This window comes from Pinus tabuliformis, chromosome 3_2 (genome assembly GCF_031772625.1).
Source record: "Pinus tabuliformis cultivar Carrire ecotype Pingquan chromosome 3_2, CPIR1, whole genome shotgun sequence".
NCBI lineage: Eukaryota > Viridiplantae > Streptophyta > Pinopsida > Pinales > Pinaceae > Pinus > Pinus tabuliformis.
This window is the reverse complement of record NC_142302.1, coordinates 99,851,105-99,872,028: the sequence shown is the minus strand read 5'-3', so window position 1 is coordinate 99,872,028 and position 20,924 is coordinate 99,851,105. Positions and strand designations below refer to the sequence as shown.

Below are 20,924 nucleotides of genomic sequence, written 5' to 3'. Positions count from 1 at the left end.
GGTTGTTTGCTGGAAGATGAGGGGCAACAAGGACGAGGGTTTGGTGGCCTAATGGCTATTTTTGGGTCTAAATCTTGGAGTGGGTCGATATGGTGGTGCATCGCAGCTTTTGACAGGGCAGGGCGGTGGTGGGTATACAAGAGCTTTTGGGCCTTCGGGATATGCTGGGATCCCTGGCGGTTATGTGGCTGACGCGCCTAGTGCCTACTTGCATGCAGGTTTTTTTGGTTATGGAGGAGAGCTATGGCACAACAAGGTGACTGGACCAAAGAGGTCTACAGTTGGTAACTTATTAAATTGCTTGGTTGCGATGGGCCTCTCGGAGCATCTCCAAGCTTTTTGCCAATCAAAGTATCTTTCGACATTGATATTGTAATGAGTGGTTGCTCGCTGCCGAGCTATATTTGGTGTTCCCTACGGGATTCTTTGTCGGGCTTGCGTGCCCTATTTCTTGTCTTTTTTACATAATTTTTGGTGCCCTTGGGCTTGTTTTTCTTAGGTTTTTTTCCTGTAAGATACTGAATATCAGTCATATGTTATATGAAGATATATTAATACATATATTATATGCATACTATATGTAAACATCTTTTTATTTAATATACAATTGTTGGTTTTTTCTTTCTTGAAAAAGTGTGTAATTACAAATTTTGCTGACCCAAAATTACATATGTGCTTTATTATTTTAACTTATTTCGTTGAGAAACATTTTTCTCTCCTAATTTATTGGTAAAAAATTTTATATGTTAAAAGATTATTAAATAAAACAGATCGATTTTTTTTTTTCTCTTTTTAAACTCATATATTACACTTATTGTTTTGTGAAGACTAAATTAACATTAATAATGTTAATTAAAAATATATTATATTATTTTTATTAAATAAAAGATTATATATATATATATATATATAATTTAAATGATTTAATTTATTTTAAAAAAACCACTTAATCATATTTATATTTATTTCATCCCAACAAGTCAAGGGTCACACAAGAAGTTTTTATACAAGGTACAAATGCTTTCTTTTTAAGGATGAGTTATTTAACACTATCTTCATTTGGATTTATATTTATTTCATTCCAACAAGTAAGGGGTCACACAAGAAGTTTTTATAATTTATATTTATTTCATCCTAACAAGTCTAAGGGTCACATAAGAAGTTTTTATACAAGGTACAAATGCTTATATTTCTTTTTAAGGATTAGTTATTTAACACTACCTTCATTTAGATTTATATTTATTCCATTCCAACAAGTAAAGGGTCACACAAAAAGTTTATATATATATATATATATATATATTCAAGCGTTAGTTATTTTTCCAAAGGAAAAAGTGAAACTTTTTATTAAGATTATAAAAAGTTTACATTGTAAATGCCGAAGCATCACTGTTCATTCTGAGTTCTTTCAAAACTGGATTGCAAAATTTTCTGCCTTATGCCTGCTGAACTGATCCGTTTAAGTACTGTGAATGTCTCTGATTTGTGCTGACCCGTTGTTCTTTAATGCCGGGTGTACATACATAGAGACTATAGAAAAAACGTGAAAGAGAACAAAACTGAAACGGGTCTCCTCGGAATTGAGGAAAACAACCCGCCACTGTTCCTTAAAAGATTTTAAAAAAGCCACAGAATCGTAGCTGTAAGATTTGAGGTTTTACGCATTTTCTGTTTGATAAAAACAACAATTTCTTGCCACAGAAATCAGATAGGTTGATAAGGGGGCTGGATCGATCTGCTGATTTGTCCATGATCGTCTTCTACTATTTGCCAGCAGCCCAGATCCTGTTGAAGACCGTCTTTTGAGAGCTTATCTGCCATGTCATTTCTTTCCCTGAAGATGTGACATATGGAAAAACTGTTAAACATTGATTTCAGTCTTTGAATTTCTCCCAGAATTTGTTTTAAGATTTGATTGCTGCATGTACTTTGACCGTTTACCCATTTGATCACGTTTTGGGAGTCCCCAAAAATTTGAATAGAGAGGGTGTGCCTTTGGATGAGCCAACATAAAAGGAGTTTAAGGGAAAGCAGTTCTGCAAAATTATTGGAGCCTGTTCCTAACCCCACAGAAGCTTTTAGAGAGAATGATGGGGATTCATGGATGACAAGTCCTGCTCCTGCTTTGTTATTTTGAGAAGCACCATCGAAAAAGGCCCAAGGGATTCCTTATGAGATCTGTACTTCGGGGACAATTCTTTGTGAGGAGGATTCCTTAGGTTCTGGAATGCTAGAAAAGATGGCAGCTCCCTGAGCTGCAGTGAGTGTTATAGGGGTATTTTTATCCTGGAAGATGCTCCTATTTCTAGCTATCCAAATCCCCCAACTGATGATTAGGGGGAGGTTGCGCAGGTTCCCATCCGGATGCTCGTTCCACCACTTCTGCCATGCTTCTTGAATATTGTTGCCTTCCCAGACGAGCTTTTTGTTCAATAAAATTCCAGTCTCACACCATATCTTTAGTGCTTCTGGGCATTTAAGAAAAAGGTGATTAATGGATTCAACTTCTGCTTTACATAAGGTGCATCTCCCAGGCCCGTGCATGAATCTGGACTGCAGAATTTCCCAAGTTGGGGTCTTGCGCCTTAAAATGCACCAGAAAAGGATTTTAGATTTTGGGGGGCTCTTAAGCTTCCAAAGCTGTTCCGACCACCACTCCGGATCTCCCCAACCTTTCCTTGTCATAAGGAAAGTGTACCCATTCTTTGGTGAGTATTCCCCTGAATCTGCATGAGCCCAGATGAGCTCATCTTGCCTGTCGCTTAGCCTTACATTGGACCTGAAGAGTTCCTGAGTGAAGGCATTCCAATCAATCCACCATCTTTGCTCCAATTCCAGCTCTTCTCCGTTCTTCCAGGCTTGCCCCCAAATGGTTGAGAAACCTGGTTTCTCCACTTGGCTGAGGAAGCGGAGACCTTTTTCTTCCATGTGTTGAATCAGGTCAGGGGAGAGGGCATAGTTTCCATTACAGCCAACCCAGGGGTCCTTCCCAATCTTTACCTTTTCACCATTCCCGATCTTCCAAGCTAAACCTTGCTCAACCACCTTGAAAGACTCCAAAGTGGCTTTCCAAATTGCAGAAACATTCTTTTGGGTCTTGATTGGGTTCCTGATCCAGTCTTCCAGGGGGGTTGGATCGATATATTTTCTTTTTACCGTTCTTGTCCAGAGGTTTTCCATCTTTATAAGGCGCCAACCTAATTTGGTAGCCAAAGAAAGTCTGAAGTCTGGGAGGCTTTTTATCCCCCAACCACCCCAATCCTTTGGTCTCGCCACTTTCTCCCAGGCAACCCAAGGGAGAGTCGAGTTTTCTTTGGTCCCTGCCCACAGAAATCTGCTACATATTCTCCTGATTTTCTCTAGAACTCCTTTTGGAACCCAAGTTAGAGCTGCCCAGTAAACTGGGATGGCAAGAAGCACATATTTTATTAAAGTCAGGCGCCCTGCTCTGGATAGCCATTTGAAGCTCCAGTGACTGATTCTTGCTTCAATCTTTGCGATTAACCAAGACCAATCCTCCTTTCTATAATCATTTGGCTTCAGCCAGAACCCCAGGTACTTGAAAGGAGAGCCCATGTTGGACATGTCATATGGGAAGAGAAGACTGAACTGCTCCTTTTCAATTCTGTTTAAGCCTTCTTCAATGATTTGAGATTTCCTGGAGTTGATCTACATTCCTGTAGCTTTCAGAAATAGCTCAAGGATGATTTTTAATTCCTTAAGTTCATTGGGGGAGCCGTTAGTAAAAATCAGGATATCGTCTACAAAGAGTAAATGAGAAATGAACAAGTTTACTGCAGCCTCTATACCGTTTATCTTACCTTCCCTTTTGCTCTTATGAATCAGCTGACTTAGACCTTCAGCCACTAGGAGGAATAACAGAGGGGACAGAGGGCAGCCTTGCCTCAGCCCTCTCTGTCCAAGGAAGAAAGAGGTAGCGGCTCCGTTGATGAGGATAGCATAGCTGACATTCGTTATACACCCCATGATCCATCTGATGAAGTCCACTTTGAAGCCTAGGTGCGTTAGGAGCATGCGGATATAAGTCCAGTTTATCCTGTCATAGGCCTTTGAAAGGTCAATTTTAATCACCGCTCCCCTCTTGTTTTTCATCTTAACACTGTGAAGGACCTCTTGAGCCACCCCAATTGCCTCATGTATTTGTCTTCCGTTCAGGAACCCAAATTGTTCAGGAGAGATATGCCTTGATAAAATTGGTTTGATCATGAGAGCTATTACTTTTGCGATTATCTTGTAGATGCTGTTGCATAATGAAATAGGTCTGAAGTCCTCAAAGGATTCCGACGCTTCCTTTTTAGGGATGAGAGCGATGAAAGTTGCGTTGAAAGGACTGTAGACTTCTCCCTTTGATCTTGACTCCTCCACCACTTCTGTGATTTCTTCGCCTATCTGCTCAAAAAAGTGTGAGAATAGCTCAACAGACCAACCATCCGACCCTGGGCTTTTTTCTTTTGCCATAGACTTTATAACACTTTCCACCTCCTCCTTGGTAACAGGATCCATTAGTTGGTCCGCTTCTTCCTCCTCCACATATCTATGGAAGCACTGCGCTGTTTGGATGACCTCCGCTAAGGTGATCTCACCTGGATCTTTGAAGAGGGATTGGAAATGTTTCACCCCAAGGGATGAAAGAGCTTCGAAGGTCTTGGCTTCCCTTCCATCTTCAGCTTTTAGGCTCCAAATTGTATTGGCGCTCTTCCTCCCTTTAGCATAGTTATGAAAGAAGCTGGTGTTTTCATCCCCTGCTTTAAGCCATATTGCTCTGCTCTTGAGTCGCCATTCTTCCTCCTTTGCTAGCAGAATCTGATTCTTGAGCTTCTCCAGACCTACGATTTTCTCCTTTGAATCTTGAGTCGCATAGCTATCCGCCTCTATGCTTTCTAGCCTTTGTAGTTCCTCATTTATCCTGGTTAGGTCCTCATTTTGTTTTAATTTCCTGTCCTTTGCCCATGATATTGTTGCCTTTTTCAATCTTTTAAGATTTTCCATGAATAAGAATCCTTTATTCTCTTGGGATCCTTTGACAGGATGAATCCATGTTTCATTAAACAGCTTATTATAGGATTCATCTTGGAGCCAGGAAGCATTGAATTTGAAAGGGGCAAGGGGTTTTGTGGGACCTTTGGATAGCTCTATATATATCGGAAAGTGATCCGAGGGCCCTCCTTCTTCTACCCATTGCCTGAAAAGAGGAATTGCAGCAGCCATTTCCTCATTGATTAGGAAGCGGTCTAGTCGCTTTGCCACCCTTGCTTCTCCTACTCTTTTATTCCTCCAGGTAGGTTTCAGCTTGATGAGGTTTGCATCTAAAAGATTGTTTGAGGCTAAAAGATTCATGAAGAAATTAGATTGCGGATCCTCTCTTGCATTTGGGCCCCAGGTCTCCGCTCTGCCTAAAGAGAAGTTTAGGTCTCCTCCCATCACCAAGAATTTGTCCTTCATGAGCGAACTTTCCATCAAACCATTCCAAAAGGGGATCCTTCCTTGACAAGGCCCATAGATATTAATAATAGTAAAAGGGAAATCAAAATCCGTAGACTGACACTCGATCCCCATCACCTGCTTCATTCCCCATTGATTCAGGATCTTGATTCTACCTTCTCTGATCCCCACAGCCAAGCCACCTGAATGGCCATCAGCATCCAGAGCTGAGAAAACCCATCCTGGGAGAAGTACTTTGAACAATGATACAATGTCCTCCCCTTTTCCCAGGGTCTCCTGGAGGAGGATTACATCCGCCTTGGAGTTCAAAACTAACTCCCTCAAGGCCAGTTTTTTGGGTTTACTGGCTAAACCCCTACAGTTCCATGAGGATATGATCATTTTAAAACTGGCCCGGGGCTTTGCACTGCTCTAAGTGCCCCTGTGATGGAAAGTTTCTTCCCATCTACCACATCGAAAATAGCCTGGACTTTGGCCGCAGAAAGTTTTGACTTCCTACCCCTTTTTTTCCCTGGCTGGGACAGGGATGGGGAAGGATCTATGCCCCCCATAGAAGGCAATGAATCAGGTTTTGGAACCAGAGAGCGAAGGTTATAAGGGCATTGAGGAAGCAGGGCCTGGGAGGAGGGATCAAGGCAACATCCATCACGCTTCAAATCTAGGGAAGGAAAAGCAGCCGATATATTTTCAATGCAGGTTTCCAAACAGTTTCCCACATTGCTATCGATCGAACATGCATTTTTGCCAGTTTGATCAGGAGGGGAGGAATTAATAAGCGGATCAGCAACTAAATGGTCATTCAAACTTTCGTCTTTATTTGTAATAGGAGGAGAGATAGGTAGATCCAAATTCATATCCTTTTGATCCACGTCTGGGCTTGGAGCTGTGCTAGGAGACTCCTCGACCGCGACCTTCGGTGCTTCCTCAGTGTGCGTTCCCTCTTTCGACAGATCCTTCGGAAGTTCCTGAATGTCAGCTCCCTGAGCCTGGCCCCCCTGTTGCGGGTCACTGTCCATTAATTCCTCCTCCTGTGTTACAGAGAGCTCTTTGGGATTTTGATGCTGAGAGCGCTGATAGATCGTTTGCTGGAACCTCCTCCTCCGTCTTCCCAGGGGGCACTCCTTAGCTAGATGCCCATATTCGTGGCATCGATGGCAGCGGAAAGGTAAGTACTCATAATCCAAAATTTGTTCAAAAACATAATCCTTATATTGAAGATTGATTTTCTCTGGCAAACCTCGGCTAGGATTTAGGCTTACCAGAATCCGCGCCATGGCCCTGTTGTTTGTTTCCAGAAAGGACATATCAGTTTCTAGGTAGGTACCCAGTCTATTCCCGATCGCGTTAAACACTGATTCGACCCAGAGGAATGATGGCAAGCCTGGCGCCCTAACCCATACCGGAAAGACATCGACTTTTTCATGCGCTGCATCAAACATGGGGCTCCAGTTTTTGAACAGCACCGGAATGTGCCCAAGGGACCAGTTCCTCTGCAAAACCCATTCTGCTGCCTCTTTGGAATCAAAATGAACAGAGAACCAACCTTTAGCAAGAGTTAGGACCCGGAAATCTCTCATTAGGTCCGTTTGCCAATTCCTCTTCCCCCAGGATTTGATGAATTCAGAAGAAAAGATCTTCCCTCTTACTCTACCGACCAGGGTACTTTCAGCAACCTTCAGCACTTCTTCGATTTTGACGTCCATCCCCAATACCAGGTTTCCTTCAAGCCCCCGAGATTTAATCAATCTCTGTTTTTTCCTTGGCCCTTCAGAGGGTTTAGGAACTCTGGGGATATCTCCTAGGGCTTCATTCTCCTGCAGCCCTCTGAGTGTGCTAGGACCGGAGGATTGGGAGATAAGGCTAGCCTCCAAACAAATCTCCTTCGACAAATTTGGCAGGAAATTTAGGGGATCAAGACAAGGCTGATTGGTTACCTGAGACCCTTGTAATGGCCGCCTATCGATCCCCCTAGGGTCCTGTGAATCTTCAGCCCTTTGATCCGGCCCTCCTTTCTCTATTGCGCTATTTCTGGCAGCTGTGATTGAAGCCCTTGAGATGGGGGCCGAGCTTCTCACGTTTCCAACCGGGCTATGCCCTTGCTTCGCTCCTAAGATGACAAAATCTTCCAGGCCGCCTGAAAGAACCGGTTCAGCAACCCCTTGAGACCCTTTGCTTCCGAGAGGTGGTTTGATCAGATTAGTCTGCGCGGTCCTCTGACGCGTGCTTTGGGGCGAAAGGTGAGCGTTTCCTTCCTGAAACGCGTTAGCCGTTTCGAGCCGGTCCTTTGGCAAAATGGAGGGGATATGGGTCGGTTTTTCTGGCTCCGAACAGAAAGGACGTGTGGCTAGGGCTTCCACCGTTCCGAAGAAATGTTTAATGTTTTGGGCGGTTGGGTCTTCCCCCCAAACGGAAAGAATATCCTCCATGGAAGGGTCTAAATCGATGCCCTCGTCCGCGTTAACCATGGAAACTTCCTGGATAAACAGCCGCTGTCAGAATGTCTGGTGCTGGAAAGTCACGGACCGTAAAACCACTACCTGTATTCCTCTGCAGAAAACTTCCGCCCTTTGCAGCTACTAACCCTCCTGGCGTCTAAGCTCTGGCTTAGCTAACCTCCACCTGCCGATGACCTTTTGTCTGCCATCGGGACGAGATCTACCTGCTCCCTGTCCATCGATGCTGGGCCCTAACCTCGGCCCTACTGGCCTAGATCAGGCTCTGCCAAGCAATGCGTCGAGATACCCCCCTCAAGCGTTAGTTATTTAACCCTACCTTCAGTTAAATTTAATTAGTCAAATGTGATTTTTAATTGTAGCTAATGCACAATATTCAAATTAAGAAATTTTAAGTGTGTTTATTTATTATTTCAAAGTTATTTACAATTTGCAAATATTTTTTTTCTAAGAATTAATTATTTACCATTACTTTTATTTAGGTTTTTTTTTTAAGTCAAATGTGATTTTTAATTGTAGCTACTGCACAATATTCAAATTAAAAAGTTCAGATTTTTTTCCTTCGTTAAATTTAATTAGTCAAATGTGATTTTTAATTGTAGCTAATGCACAATATTCAAATTAAAAAGTTTCACGTGTGTTTATTTAAATTAGCTAATGCACAATATTCAAATTAAGAAGCTCTAAGTGTGTTTATTTATTATTTTCAAAGTTATTTACAATTTGCACATAGTCCATTATTATTGTAAATATGATGATAACCAATATGAGCACAAGCATAATTATAATTGAAGAGACTTGTACCTGGGTGGGTTGATCACAACACCTCGCTTTCACCAATTTGACAAGGCATCAATAATGGTTTGTTTTTTTTTTAAACCAGGGAAACCTTTATTTTTGGGTAAGATTCTTTCCCATGTCTCATGTAAAATAAAAATCTACAAGTATATAAACTAGTCCATTTAATATCTTCACAATTTAAAATAACCTTATCTAATATACTTTTAAAATAATCTTATCTAATATACTTTTAACCAAATTATATAACATATATAAAATAAAGGAATAAACCATTCTCTTCTTTGCTGAGGTCTATCTTTATAAATTCCTCTAAAAAAAATTTCTAATGACTTAAAGGTTTGCATTTTCCTACTAAAAATGGTGGAGGAGATTATCTTCTCTCTCCAGTATTAGGGTTGAGGAAGTTGGATGGAGAATTATGGTGTGAAGGAAAATATGTGGAGGATCATGGTTCCTTTGAATAGGCTTTTTATAATTTTTAGATTTATTAAAATATATAATTGGTATAGGTTTATTTTAACCTTAATTTTATAAAAAGAAATTTATATATTATATTATTATTTGAAAAATTGAAATTAAAATAGATTTACCTTGATTTATTTTATTATTATAATTTATTATTATTAATATTAATGATTATGATTATCATTTATAAAGGGTATAGTTTACTAAGGTAGAAGAATTGTTTGGACAATTAAAACTAGTTGAAATTTGGGCAAATTTTTTTCAAGAAATCTTGCAGAAGCAACGTTTAAATTGTGTTTTTGATGGTGGAAATAGATTCAGTGCCATCAAAAACCTTGGGGGCACCCAAAATTTTGAAGTTTGACAACTGTAAACTAGGGCTTCATAAAGATCACCCAATATTGATAAAATATCGAACGAATTAATTGATTTGTTTTAATATTTTATTTTAATAATTAAAAAAATATATGAAATTTTCTTAAATTTATTTAATTGAGTTAGTAAGAACTAAGTATGTATAGCTATAACTGTTTTGAGAGAAAATGCTTTATTTTATTTTAATAATTATGTTGATAGACATGTTTATTTTGGAATGGGTTTCCAAAATTTTAATTTAATTATCAATAATTATTAAGTGGATGGTAGAGATCTAACCTCCATGAAATATTTTAGAATGTTTTTAGTAGCATACACATGGGGATTTTGAGGTCTAAAATGGCTCTCAAGAAAAATTACAACCAAAATAAACTTTATAAAAACCAATAAGATTCAAGATGATGATGTTAACCATGGGGAATGATTCACCATTTTTGGAGTAGAATAGTAAAAATAATAAAATAATAAAACTACTTTTACAACTGGTATTTTCAACTTATGTCCCTTAGGTTTTCACTCAAATTTTGAGGAGTACTCGTTGGATGCAAAATTTACCCATGTTGCATACTTTCAATGGACCCTTTTATATGAAAAATGAAAAATGAGAAATACATGAAAAAACATTATTGCAATCACATTTTTCATGTATTTTTCATTTTTGGTGTAGCATGGTTGATTGAAAATATGCAACATGGGTACTCCTTGTATGAAGAATCAAATTCTACATCCAACGAGTGTTTCCACTTGAAATTTGAATAAACTTATAGGGAAATAAGTTGAAAATATGAGTTGAATATATATATATATTTATCTCCAAAGTAGTTATGTCTTTTTGCTCTTTTAATTAAATTGATTAATTAAAAAATGTCGTATGAAATGAGTTATGGTTTTTTGGGCATGTGAGATAAGCCACAATATTCACTTGTGTTATTGTAACAAAGACTATTTAGGTTAAGAATATCCATGGTAAAGTGGGGTTAAATCTCTATGGATAGGAATTTTGTTCCATGTTTTTTCAAATGTATATACATTTAACTTATATACTAGTACAACCACATTAAAAATATTAATATGGTTGATATAGCTGAAGGCTTCATAAATATAACCAAAAAAACGTTTGCAACATGAAGAATGCCTTACTAATGCACACATTTACCTGATTAACTATGTATAAAAAAGTTACGGGTCAACTTTAACTTAAGAAAAAAAAGAATTATAAAGTGATGGACCATTTTGCCAAATAAAATTTGCTTACATATAAATGAATGTTATAAATAATAATGAAAAAACTTATTAGAATTAGAATAATCTCAAACCCTAGGAAATTTGTTGGCAGGGAGTCACGTGGCATGAATATAATTTTTTAAATTTATTAAAAAACAATGCAACCTAACAAACTCTTTAATACGTTACAACCTTTGATAAGCATTAAGACTAAGCATATTCCCTTGAGAATCAATCGAGGTCCTCAATTAAAAAAAAAAGTCAATAGATCCTCATCCTCCTTAAGTTGAAATAAAAAACCTTCGTCAATTAATTTATTTTATGATTACTAATAATAAGTGCCCAACGTTCCCACTAACGTAGAGATGTTGCAATGTAATGTTTAACACTTTGAATAAGTCAAATTACATAATAAAATAAAAAGATTAATGTAAATCAAAATAAAACAACAAAATAAAAATAAAAATACCCCTATAAAAACAAAATAATAATAAAAATAAAAATAACCCATAGTATTGAGAATTCATGGTATTTATGTGGAATATAGTCTATTTAAAGGGGGAAATTAAACCAACCTAGTTCCTTCTTCTTAGCTCTGGGTCTACCAAACACCTAAGGATCAAATCTCTTGATATGCAAACTTATTTTAGAGTGAAAAGAGATTTGATCCCTCCACTTTTAGTAGATCCAGAATTAAGATGGATCTACGCTGGTTTAAAATAAAATTATAATTTAGTTTATATATATATATATATATATATATATATATATATATATAAGCAATGTGAGATGTATTATTTATTATGGATTGATGCCTATTAACATTTACCAACCATATAATTTTTATTGTTGCACCAATTCAATTTATTAATATGAAAGCATCAAATTTATTTAATTTTTTTTAATAACATATCCATGAAAGCTCCTATAATTCAAAATTCTAATAATTTTTTTGAGATATGGTACATTTAGATTTGGATAAAATTCCATCATAAATAAAACTTGGACCAAATTCATTTCAAATTTATCATAAAAAAATCTTTGTAAATACGTCTCTCTCAAGAGTCAATACACCTATTTTTAGTGTTTTTGCTTTATTTATCTTTATTTCAATGATTTGTTCTTAAAACATAATTAATCATAGGCTACTTTTATTCATCAATAGTATGGCTCATTTTTCTTTTCTTATTTATATTATTAAGAAAAAGTTAATTCTTTTCTTTTTTATATATTTTTTTATAAGTTTTTTTTTTTTAATTTCTTCATAAAGAAGGCAAAATGTTTTAAAGCTTCCACCTAGTTTAATATATTAATAAAACTTATCATAATAACCAAACTTCTTAAAAACCAAAGAGTTTTTTTTGTTTTTTTTTTGTTATTTATTTATTTTTATTTTTTTTTTAAATTGAAATTTGATTATATATTTTGATTTTGGTGAAATATATATTTTTCATTATTCAAAATACATTTTCAAGACATAAAAAATATTTAAAATTTTCAAAAATCTCAAAGCAATCAATTCATACTAATTTAATAACTTAAATTTACCATTTATATTTAAACTACACTCTTAAAAATATTACTATATAAATTAAAATTTCTTAAAACACTCAAATTTATCATTAAAAATATTACTATACAAATTGAAGTTTCCTAAAATACTCAAATTTACTATTCCAATAATTCTAAAATAAATATTTATACTGTACTTTAAAAATATTACCATATAAATTAAACTTTTCTTAACAATAAAATAAAAATAAAAATAAAAATTCCATAAAAATAAACCATACACATCAAAATTCTATAAAAATAAATTATGCAATTTTTTGAAAGACCAAAATCCATTAAATCTATTGAACTTTTCCATTAGAGCTATAGATCATATATTGATGACCAAAACCTATTCAAACTATTGATCATATATTGATGATCAAAACCCACTCACTGTGTTGACCTATTCCATAGAAGCTTTTAGACCATATATTGACCCTTCAACCCATAATCTATTGAAGCATTCTATTCTAATGGCCAAAAGCTGTTAAATTATTCAAAAGATGTTAAATTATTCAAAAGATCTGAAAACCAGATGGAATGGTGACATTTTGAAGCATGTGGGGATGACAGTGTGAATGGAAATGAAAAAACAAGGCACATATGTTTTTAAATTTATTAAAAATCAATGCAACCTAACAAACTCTTTAATACATTACAACCTTTGATAAGCATTAAGACTAAGCATATTCCCTTGAAAATCAATCGAGGTCCTCAATTAAAAAAAAATTCAATAGATCCTCATCCTCCTTAAGTTGAAATAAAAAACCTTCGTCAATTAATTTATTTTATGATTACTAATAATAATTGCCCAACGCTCCCACTAACGTAGAGATGTTGCAATGTAATGTTTAACACTTTGAATAAGTCAAATTACATAATAAAATAAAAATATTAATGTAAATCAAAATAAAACAACAAAATAAAAATACCACTATAAAAACAAAATAATAATAAAAATAAAAATAGCCCATAACATTGAGAATTCATGGTATTCATGTGGAATATAGTCTATTTAAAAGGGGAAATTAAACCAACTTAGTTCCTTCTTAGCTCTGGGTCTACCAAACACCTAAGGATCAAATCTCTTGATATGCAAACTTCTTTTAGAGTGAAAAGAGATTTGATCCCTTGGAAGATCCAGAATTAAGATGGATCTAAGTTGGTTTAAAATAAAATTATAATTTAGTTTATATATATATATAAACAATGTGAGATGTATTATGAATTAAGTGCTTTCATATTTATTATGGATTGATGCCTATTAACATTTACCAACCATATAATTTTTATAGTTGCACCAATTCAATTTATTAACATGAAATCATCAAATTTATTTAATTTATCCATGAAAGCTCCTATAATTCAAAATTCTAATAAATTTTTTGAGATATAGTACATTTAGATTTGGATAAAATTCCATCATAAATAAAACTTGGACCAAATTCATTTCAAATTTATCATAAAAAATCTTTGTAAACACGTCTCTCTCAAGAGTCAATACACCTATTTTCAGTGTTTTTGCCTTATTTATCTTTATTTCAATGATTTGTTCTTAAAACATAATTAATCATATGCTATTTTTATTCATCAATAGTATGGCTCATTTTTCTTTTCTTATTTATATTATTAAAAAAGGTTAATTCTTTTCTTTTTTATATATATTTTTTATAAGTTTTTTTTTTTTCATAAAGAAGGCAAAATGTTTTAAAGCTTCCACCATATATTAATAAAACTTATCATAATAACCAAACTTCTTAAAAACCAAGGAATTTTTTTTTAATTGAATTTGATTATATATTTTGATTTTGGTGAAATATATATTTTTCATTATTCAAAATACATTTTCAAAACATAAAATATATTTAAAATTTTCAAAAATCTCAAAGCAATCAATTCATACTAATTTAATAACTTAAATTTACCATTTCAATAATTTTTGATTAGATATTTAAACTACACTCTTAAAAATATTACTATATAAATTAAAATTTCTTAAAACACTCAAATTTATCATTAAAAATATTACTATACAAATTGAAGTTTCCTAAAATACTCAAATTTACTATTTCAATAATTCTAAAATAAATATTTATACTCTATTTTAAAAATATTACCATATAAATTAAACTTTTCTTAACAATAAAAATAAAAATAAAAATTCCATAAAAATAAACCATACACATCAAAATTCTATAAAAATAAATTATGCAATTTTTTTAGAAAACCAAAATCCATTAAATCTATTGAACTTTTCCATTAGAGCTATAGATCATATAATGATGACCAAAACCCATTAAAACTAGTGATCATATATTGATGACCAAAACCCACTCACTGTGTTGACCTATTCCATAGAAGCTTTTAGACCATATATTGACCCTTCAACCCATAATCCATTGAAGCATTCTATTCTAATGGCCAAAAGCTGTTAAATTATTCAAAAGATCTGAAAACCAGATGGAATGGTGACATTTTGAAGCATGTGGGGATGACAGTGTGAATGGAAATGAATAGACAATTTCTGTGGGGATGACAGTGTGAATGGAAATGAATAGACAATTTCTGTGAATGGCCCCTCCACAAAAAAAAACATAATTTAATGTGACCCCAAGGCTCCACAATAAACACATAATGTAATGTGACCCCAAGGGGAAGGGAAGGGGGAGTTGATTGTAGTCCTAAGGAGCAGGTTTCGGGCGGTCGGGGTTTTGCACAACGAAGCGCGTAGGGATCGCGTAGGGATCGCGTTCACACGGAAGAGAGGAAACTCCAAATAAGACCATTCCTAGACACGCCAATGGCGCGACGGAAGGGTCGTGAGAGCGAAGTCAAGCAGAAAGGAGGAGGAGGAGCCGACGCGTCTCGTCAAAGGCTTGAAAATTTATAAATACGAGCCCCATTTCATTCTGTTCCAATTATCCAGCACACCACGTCAGTAGCGGGCGGAGGCTCCCAAATCCATGGTGACTTCAGAATAGCTGATTGGATTTCATTTCCCAAATTTTGATGAGGACCCCCGCGGCCGCCACACAGGGATCTTCCTCCTCCGGTTCATCCCCCTCAGGTACCGTTCGCAATATCTTTTTCTCGTCCAGGCCACAAGTGCATCCCATGAATCACAGCCACGGCAGTCCGAGCAAGGAGGTCGCGGGTTCGAGCCAGCCGGGGCAGGGTCAGGGTCAGGGTGTGGAGATTTTCCAGCGGCGCGTGGGAGAGCTTTTCCAAACCCTGGTAGAGACGCCGGATGAGCTGCTGTCCCTGGCATGGCTCCGCGATGTCGTGGAAACGGCGCTTGGCTGCGAATCGGAATTCAAGTCGCTGGTGCCACGGCCGAAACCTCCACTGTCGAAGGTCGAGGAGAAAATCGCGGCGGACTTTTTTGAGCGCAGCGTGAAGGCACTAGACCTCTGCAACGCCATCCGCGACGGGATAGAGCAGCTGCGCCTCTGGCAGAAACATGTCGAGATTGTGCTCTGTGCCTTGGACGGGCGCCAGCGTTCTCTTGGCGAACCCCAATTTCGCCGTGCGCGGAAAGCCCTCGGCGACCTCGCGCTGGCCATGGCCGCCGCTGTCGATGACAAGGATTCGCCCGCTGGGGCCGCCGGACTGCTACTGCTCGCAAGCCGGAACCGCTCGTTCGGGCGCCCAAGCCAGCGTGGGGGGGATGCGCCTTCGCATTTCCGGTCGCTCTCCTGGAGCGTTTCACGGTCGTGGTCCGCCGGCCGCCAGTTGCAGGCCATGGGTTCGAATCTCGTGGCTCCGAAAGGCACCGAAGTGGCGGCCTCGAATGGCTTAGCTGCTGCAGCCTACACAATGAACAATGTTACCTTGTTCGCCTTGTGGGCACTCGTGGCGGCCATCCCTTGCCAGGACCGGGGTCTCCAGACACATTTCTCTGTACCGCGGAATTTCGTATGGGCTGCCCCACTTGTCTCAATTCACGATAAGGTCATGGAAGAGTCGAGGAAGAGGGACCGTAGGAGCTCCGGCTCCGTGGGGTTGCTGAAGGAAATTCACCAAATTTCTACATGCGTTCGCCATCTCTCTGATCTGGCAGAGACAGTGAAATTCCCTTTGGCGGAACAGCAGGATCAGGAGGTGAGGAGACTCGTTCTGGAACTCATGCATCTTTGGGCTGCTTTGAAGGACGGCCTTGACCCCCTGGAAAAACAGGTCAGAGAGCTTTTTCATCGAATCGTTCGCACCAGAACTGAGGCCTTTGATTCTTTCAGCCGCCCCAGTTCGCAGGATTAGATAGTTCTTAAGATGGTATGTCATTGTGTTTTTCTTTCCACTGTACTTCTGCCCCATGTACAGTTTTGAATGTTGTGGTGAGGCTTGTACCGTTGTAGTGTAATTACATCAAACAAAATAAGAATTTGGGGAAAATTGCTCGAATGATTGATTCTTCGGGAAGGAAGAACTTTACAATTGACATGGGTTGTTGTTGTTGGGTCATTCTAGTGCTGAAACAGAGGTGTTACTCAAACGAAGGTATTTTACTATAGAAAAAATATTCTTCATGTGCTGAAACAGAGGTATTATTGGATCAGGGTTCGGCACACGGATCAGTGATCTCAATCTCTCTGCTTCTACTTGTTTTGTATATTGTGCCATACAAGCACCCATATTTATAATTTCATGTCAGTTTCGTTTCTCAGTTAGCCCTTTTTTTATGACAGAATATTGGTGATCCATGCTTCAGTTTGAACTTTGTATATCAAGTTTTGGAATGGGAAACGACATCATCTCCCGAGATTGTAATATCTTGATTTATGTGAGAATGGAACTGATACATATTTCCACAGCAGCCATTCGGTTGTGGCAGCCAATGGTATATATCTTCTCACTTAACTGAACCTTGGATTGGCTGGTGTAGAGCTCCCAAGCCAAGAAGAGACCATGAGCGTCTAACAAGCATGGAGTTGTATGTTCGAGCTACCAGGATCTTCAACTCAAAACCGAAAAGCAAAAAAATGTTGGAGAAATTTGAAATGCAAAAATGAATTCATTTTGTACAATCAATTTGCAAGTTGTGATAATGTTTCTCCTGATATAAGATCAGACAACTTTGAATCTTCATCTAAGTGCTTTTGGTCTCTATATATTTTTTTCTGAGTTAATGGAGAGATTCAAACTTCTGAGCATAATTAAGCAATTCTCTGCATGTAGCGTGAAATTTTTCCTGTATTGTTGCCATTGTTATCCACCTTTTTCTACTAATTTATAACAATACGTTTGTCACAATCAATACATGTCTTTAATTTCCTTAATGCCGTTATAATGTGCTTTGCCTTGAATGAAGCTGATTTTTGTTAGTTGCTGCAGTTTACTTTACATGTCCCTATTAATGTGGTCGCAGTGCGATTTTTAAAGAATAAAAGGTGAGTTCCGTATTATCAGGGTTCTCAGTCTCAAAGTTTACCTGTTATGGAGCAAAGCATGGTTAGATAAATAGCTCAAATTTTAAATGGTTTCTAAGAGAAGTCTATGGTTAAGCTTTTACTATCTGTGTGTATAGTCACGGGTTGAAGGTCAGGATGAAGCTTATTTATTTGGATTTCTTCACATAGCCTCATAGACTAGGCCTGCTTAGCGTAATATATGCAATTTAGCTGAGATGAGGACAAGAGTTTGAAATTATTCATTTTTCCTGATTTTGCTATGAGCACCATCTCTTCTATCATTATGCAACTGGAATTTTCCATTTCAGTTTAATGAAGAGGTAGACAATAAGAGGTAATTTGGTATTCTGTTAAATGGTTTATCAGCAATGTATAATATGTTACGAGATTCTGCAGCACATTTGGGTCTTATACAAGTCCATCATTTTTATGTTACAGTGACTGTTTATGTTGAATAGGCGAGTTCTCATAAATAGAGTTTAGAATTAAGTTGCTGTCTCTGACAATTGTGAAAAAAACATAGCGTTCAGTTTAATAAATTTTTTTATGAGTTATGTTAATTAGAGGAATTACCAAAATTCACAGCTACCTTGTCTTCCAATACACAGCTTTACCTTGTTTAGTCCTCGGCTTGTTTTTCTTCCAAGTCTCTTGCAAAATACTACCTGCAAGGAATGTTAAGCTTGTTTGGTAAATAAGTTTCATTGATTTGATGTTAGTAAATCGATAGTTCTTGCTGCACCTATTTGAAAACTTGTGTATGCAAGGCACTTTTGTGAGCTATAGCTAATAAGAAAGTCTTATTGCTTGTGATCCTTTGTAGGGATACCGAGAGAATTTTTCTTTCTTGAAAGTAAGAGTAAGCCAATCACCTTCGATTATTGAATCAGCATTGAAATTAAAATTTACAAAAATGTTTGCTCTATTTATGCAATAGACAGGTCTGCGACAGGCTGTTACATAGGTCCATTATACTATTAAGTATGTATTGATATGTTCCTCCCATTACGTACGTCTGCCTATTAGTAGACTGCTTCACAAGAGAGAAAACTAAGAAAACTAGGAGAACTTAGTATAGCAGCTGAAGTGATAGAAAACTCCGCACTTAACCCAGAGCCCACTTAAGAAGTGCAAATTTACAACAGAAATGCGTCTAATTATTGCGGTCCTTACCATCTTTTTGAGCCATTATTTCCAAATCTTCCTTGATTTGTGGTTGCTTCATGTCGACATTAACCTCTATCTGTAAACTCTTTCAGCAATAATTTTTTAATTTATTGATAATTATCAATGCATATGGCTGGGCATATTCTGGTAATTCGTTCATTGGGTGCTTGGCTGGTTTTTTTTTTTGGCTTTCCTTTTCTCGGTCGATGTAAACAAGTTTATGTCTGGTTCTTTTATATCTTTTGCCACAATTCTTAGCTCATATATGATGTCGTTCTTAAGTTCCTTGGTTAATGCATTGGCATTCATTTACCTTTTTGAGTTGGAGGTGATGCCATCTCGAGACCCTTATCATCGAGAAATTATCTGAGAAACTAATCCAAAGGCCACTTCAGAGTTGCTTGCTGTATATTAGTGCTTTCCAAGACAAATTCGATTTTCTTTCAAGTGAGGAACATATCTCTTTTTTCTCACGGGGGAAATTGTCTGATGTAAGAGACTGTTGATGATCCTTTCTCAGTGATGAAGAGACTCTGTCGTTGATCCCTTTTCAGAGAAGTGTTAGATCATTTGGGCTAACTATTTAACCTCACAGCTCGTGGGAGGTGGCAATATCACGTGGCAAACAGCTTCCATACTTGTGATTTGCTCTGCCAGGTATCTTTGGCCATCAAATTGTCTTTTATGATCCATCGGCAAAGTAGTTGAACTATTAAAGGTAGCAGGGATGGTGGAAATGTGAAGAGTGTTAGTACTTCAGATTACTGAAAATATCAGGGTGCCCCTAGGCCCTCTACAATTCTGTGTTGGCTTGAGGGAAAAGGAAGGATGACTATTGGCTTGATCCCTTGCTGACAAGGAACAACTGGACACCCCTTGGCCCACGTGCAATGTGCAAGTACCCGCTCCCTTGCCCCACATGGGATTTGCAAGTACCCTCTATGGAGCCTATGATTTATTGGCCCACGAGAGAAAACATTCCATTTTGTTTTACTTTAAGCTTTTTCTGCCTCTAATTTAAGCTTTTGCTGCCACTAAATTGACCGATAAATCTCCTTTCAAGGTCCTTAATCCTATATTGCAAGTGAGGAGAAACAAGCAAAAAGTGGTGGGCACTTCGCGAAACAACTTTTGAGCTTGAAGAAGTTTTCAGCCTTGGAACAGCAACCTAATTTGGATTAGTGGAGTTAGTGCGTTTGTTTTTTAACATTTCACCTAAAACCTATGGGATTTTGCTTCCAGTTTTAAGTTGTTTATCCAAATTCTCTTGAAGTTGCACATTTTCGTTCCCAAGAAACAAAGCCACCCCCAAAGCAATAAAATTCCATCCTTGATTTGGTTTATTTATTTATTAAATAAATGTCTCTTCCATCCTTGATTTAATATAGACCATCATCAAGACTGATGATAGCTTTATTGCAGTCAGTGAGGAGTAAATATAGGGAAGTGGGTTTTAAAGTCGTTGGTGAAATGGATATTTCTTCTGATACAGGAAACTTGCAAAGGTTGTATGTCTTTGGAGTGAATTTTTTATTCAAAATTTTGAAATGGCTCTGATAGAGGGACCCTGTTGATGTTTGATATGGTATACTCAGATTGTTCTCATACTCTGATAGAGGGACCCTGTTGATGTTTGATATGGTATACTCAGATTGTTCTCATACTCTGATAGAGGGACCCTGTTGGTGTTTGATATGGTATACTCAGATTGTTCTCATACATTGCTAGAGGGAACCTGTTGGTGATTCATATGGTATACTCCAAAATTTTACCCAAAAAGTGAGATGCTTCGAGTAAAATATTCTACTCAAATCTTGCCTCATATTTGTGCTGACAAATTGAACTTGCTTGAGTTGCCAAATTTAATTGGTCAGGACGAATTGAATTTAGTTTATAAAACTACAATGTTATTACTATTTTTTATACTTTTGAATCCCTTTATTATAACTTCATCATCAGAAGTGATTCCTTTGCATCATTAATGTCCATATCAATTTATATTTTAAAATATAAT

The 20,924-nt window shown here is 36.9% G+C and overlaps 1 protein-coding gene across 1 annotated transcript; it reads left to right on the top strand.

The window, feature by feature from the left end:
* The first annotated feature begins 15,079 nt into the window (after positions 1–15,079).
* On the top strand, positions 15,080–17,420 carry LOC149180029 (protein BYPASS1-LIKE-like). The gene is made up of 2 exons (XM_089415866.1): positions 15,080–16,607; positions 17,021–17,420. The coding sequence occupies exon 1, from the start codon at positions 15,345–15,347 to the stop codon at positions 16,590–16,592; it is 1,248 nt and encodes a 415-aa protein (XP_089271992.1). The 5' UTR covers positions 15,080–15,344; the 3' UTR covers positions 16,593–16,607; positions 17,021–17,420.
* The last annotated feature ends 3,504 nt before the right edge of the window (positions 17,421–20,924 follow it).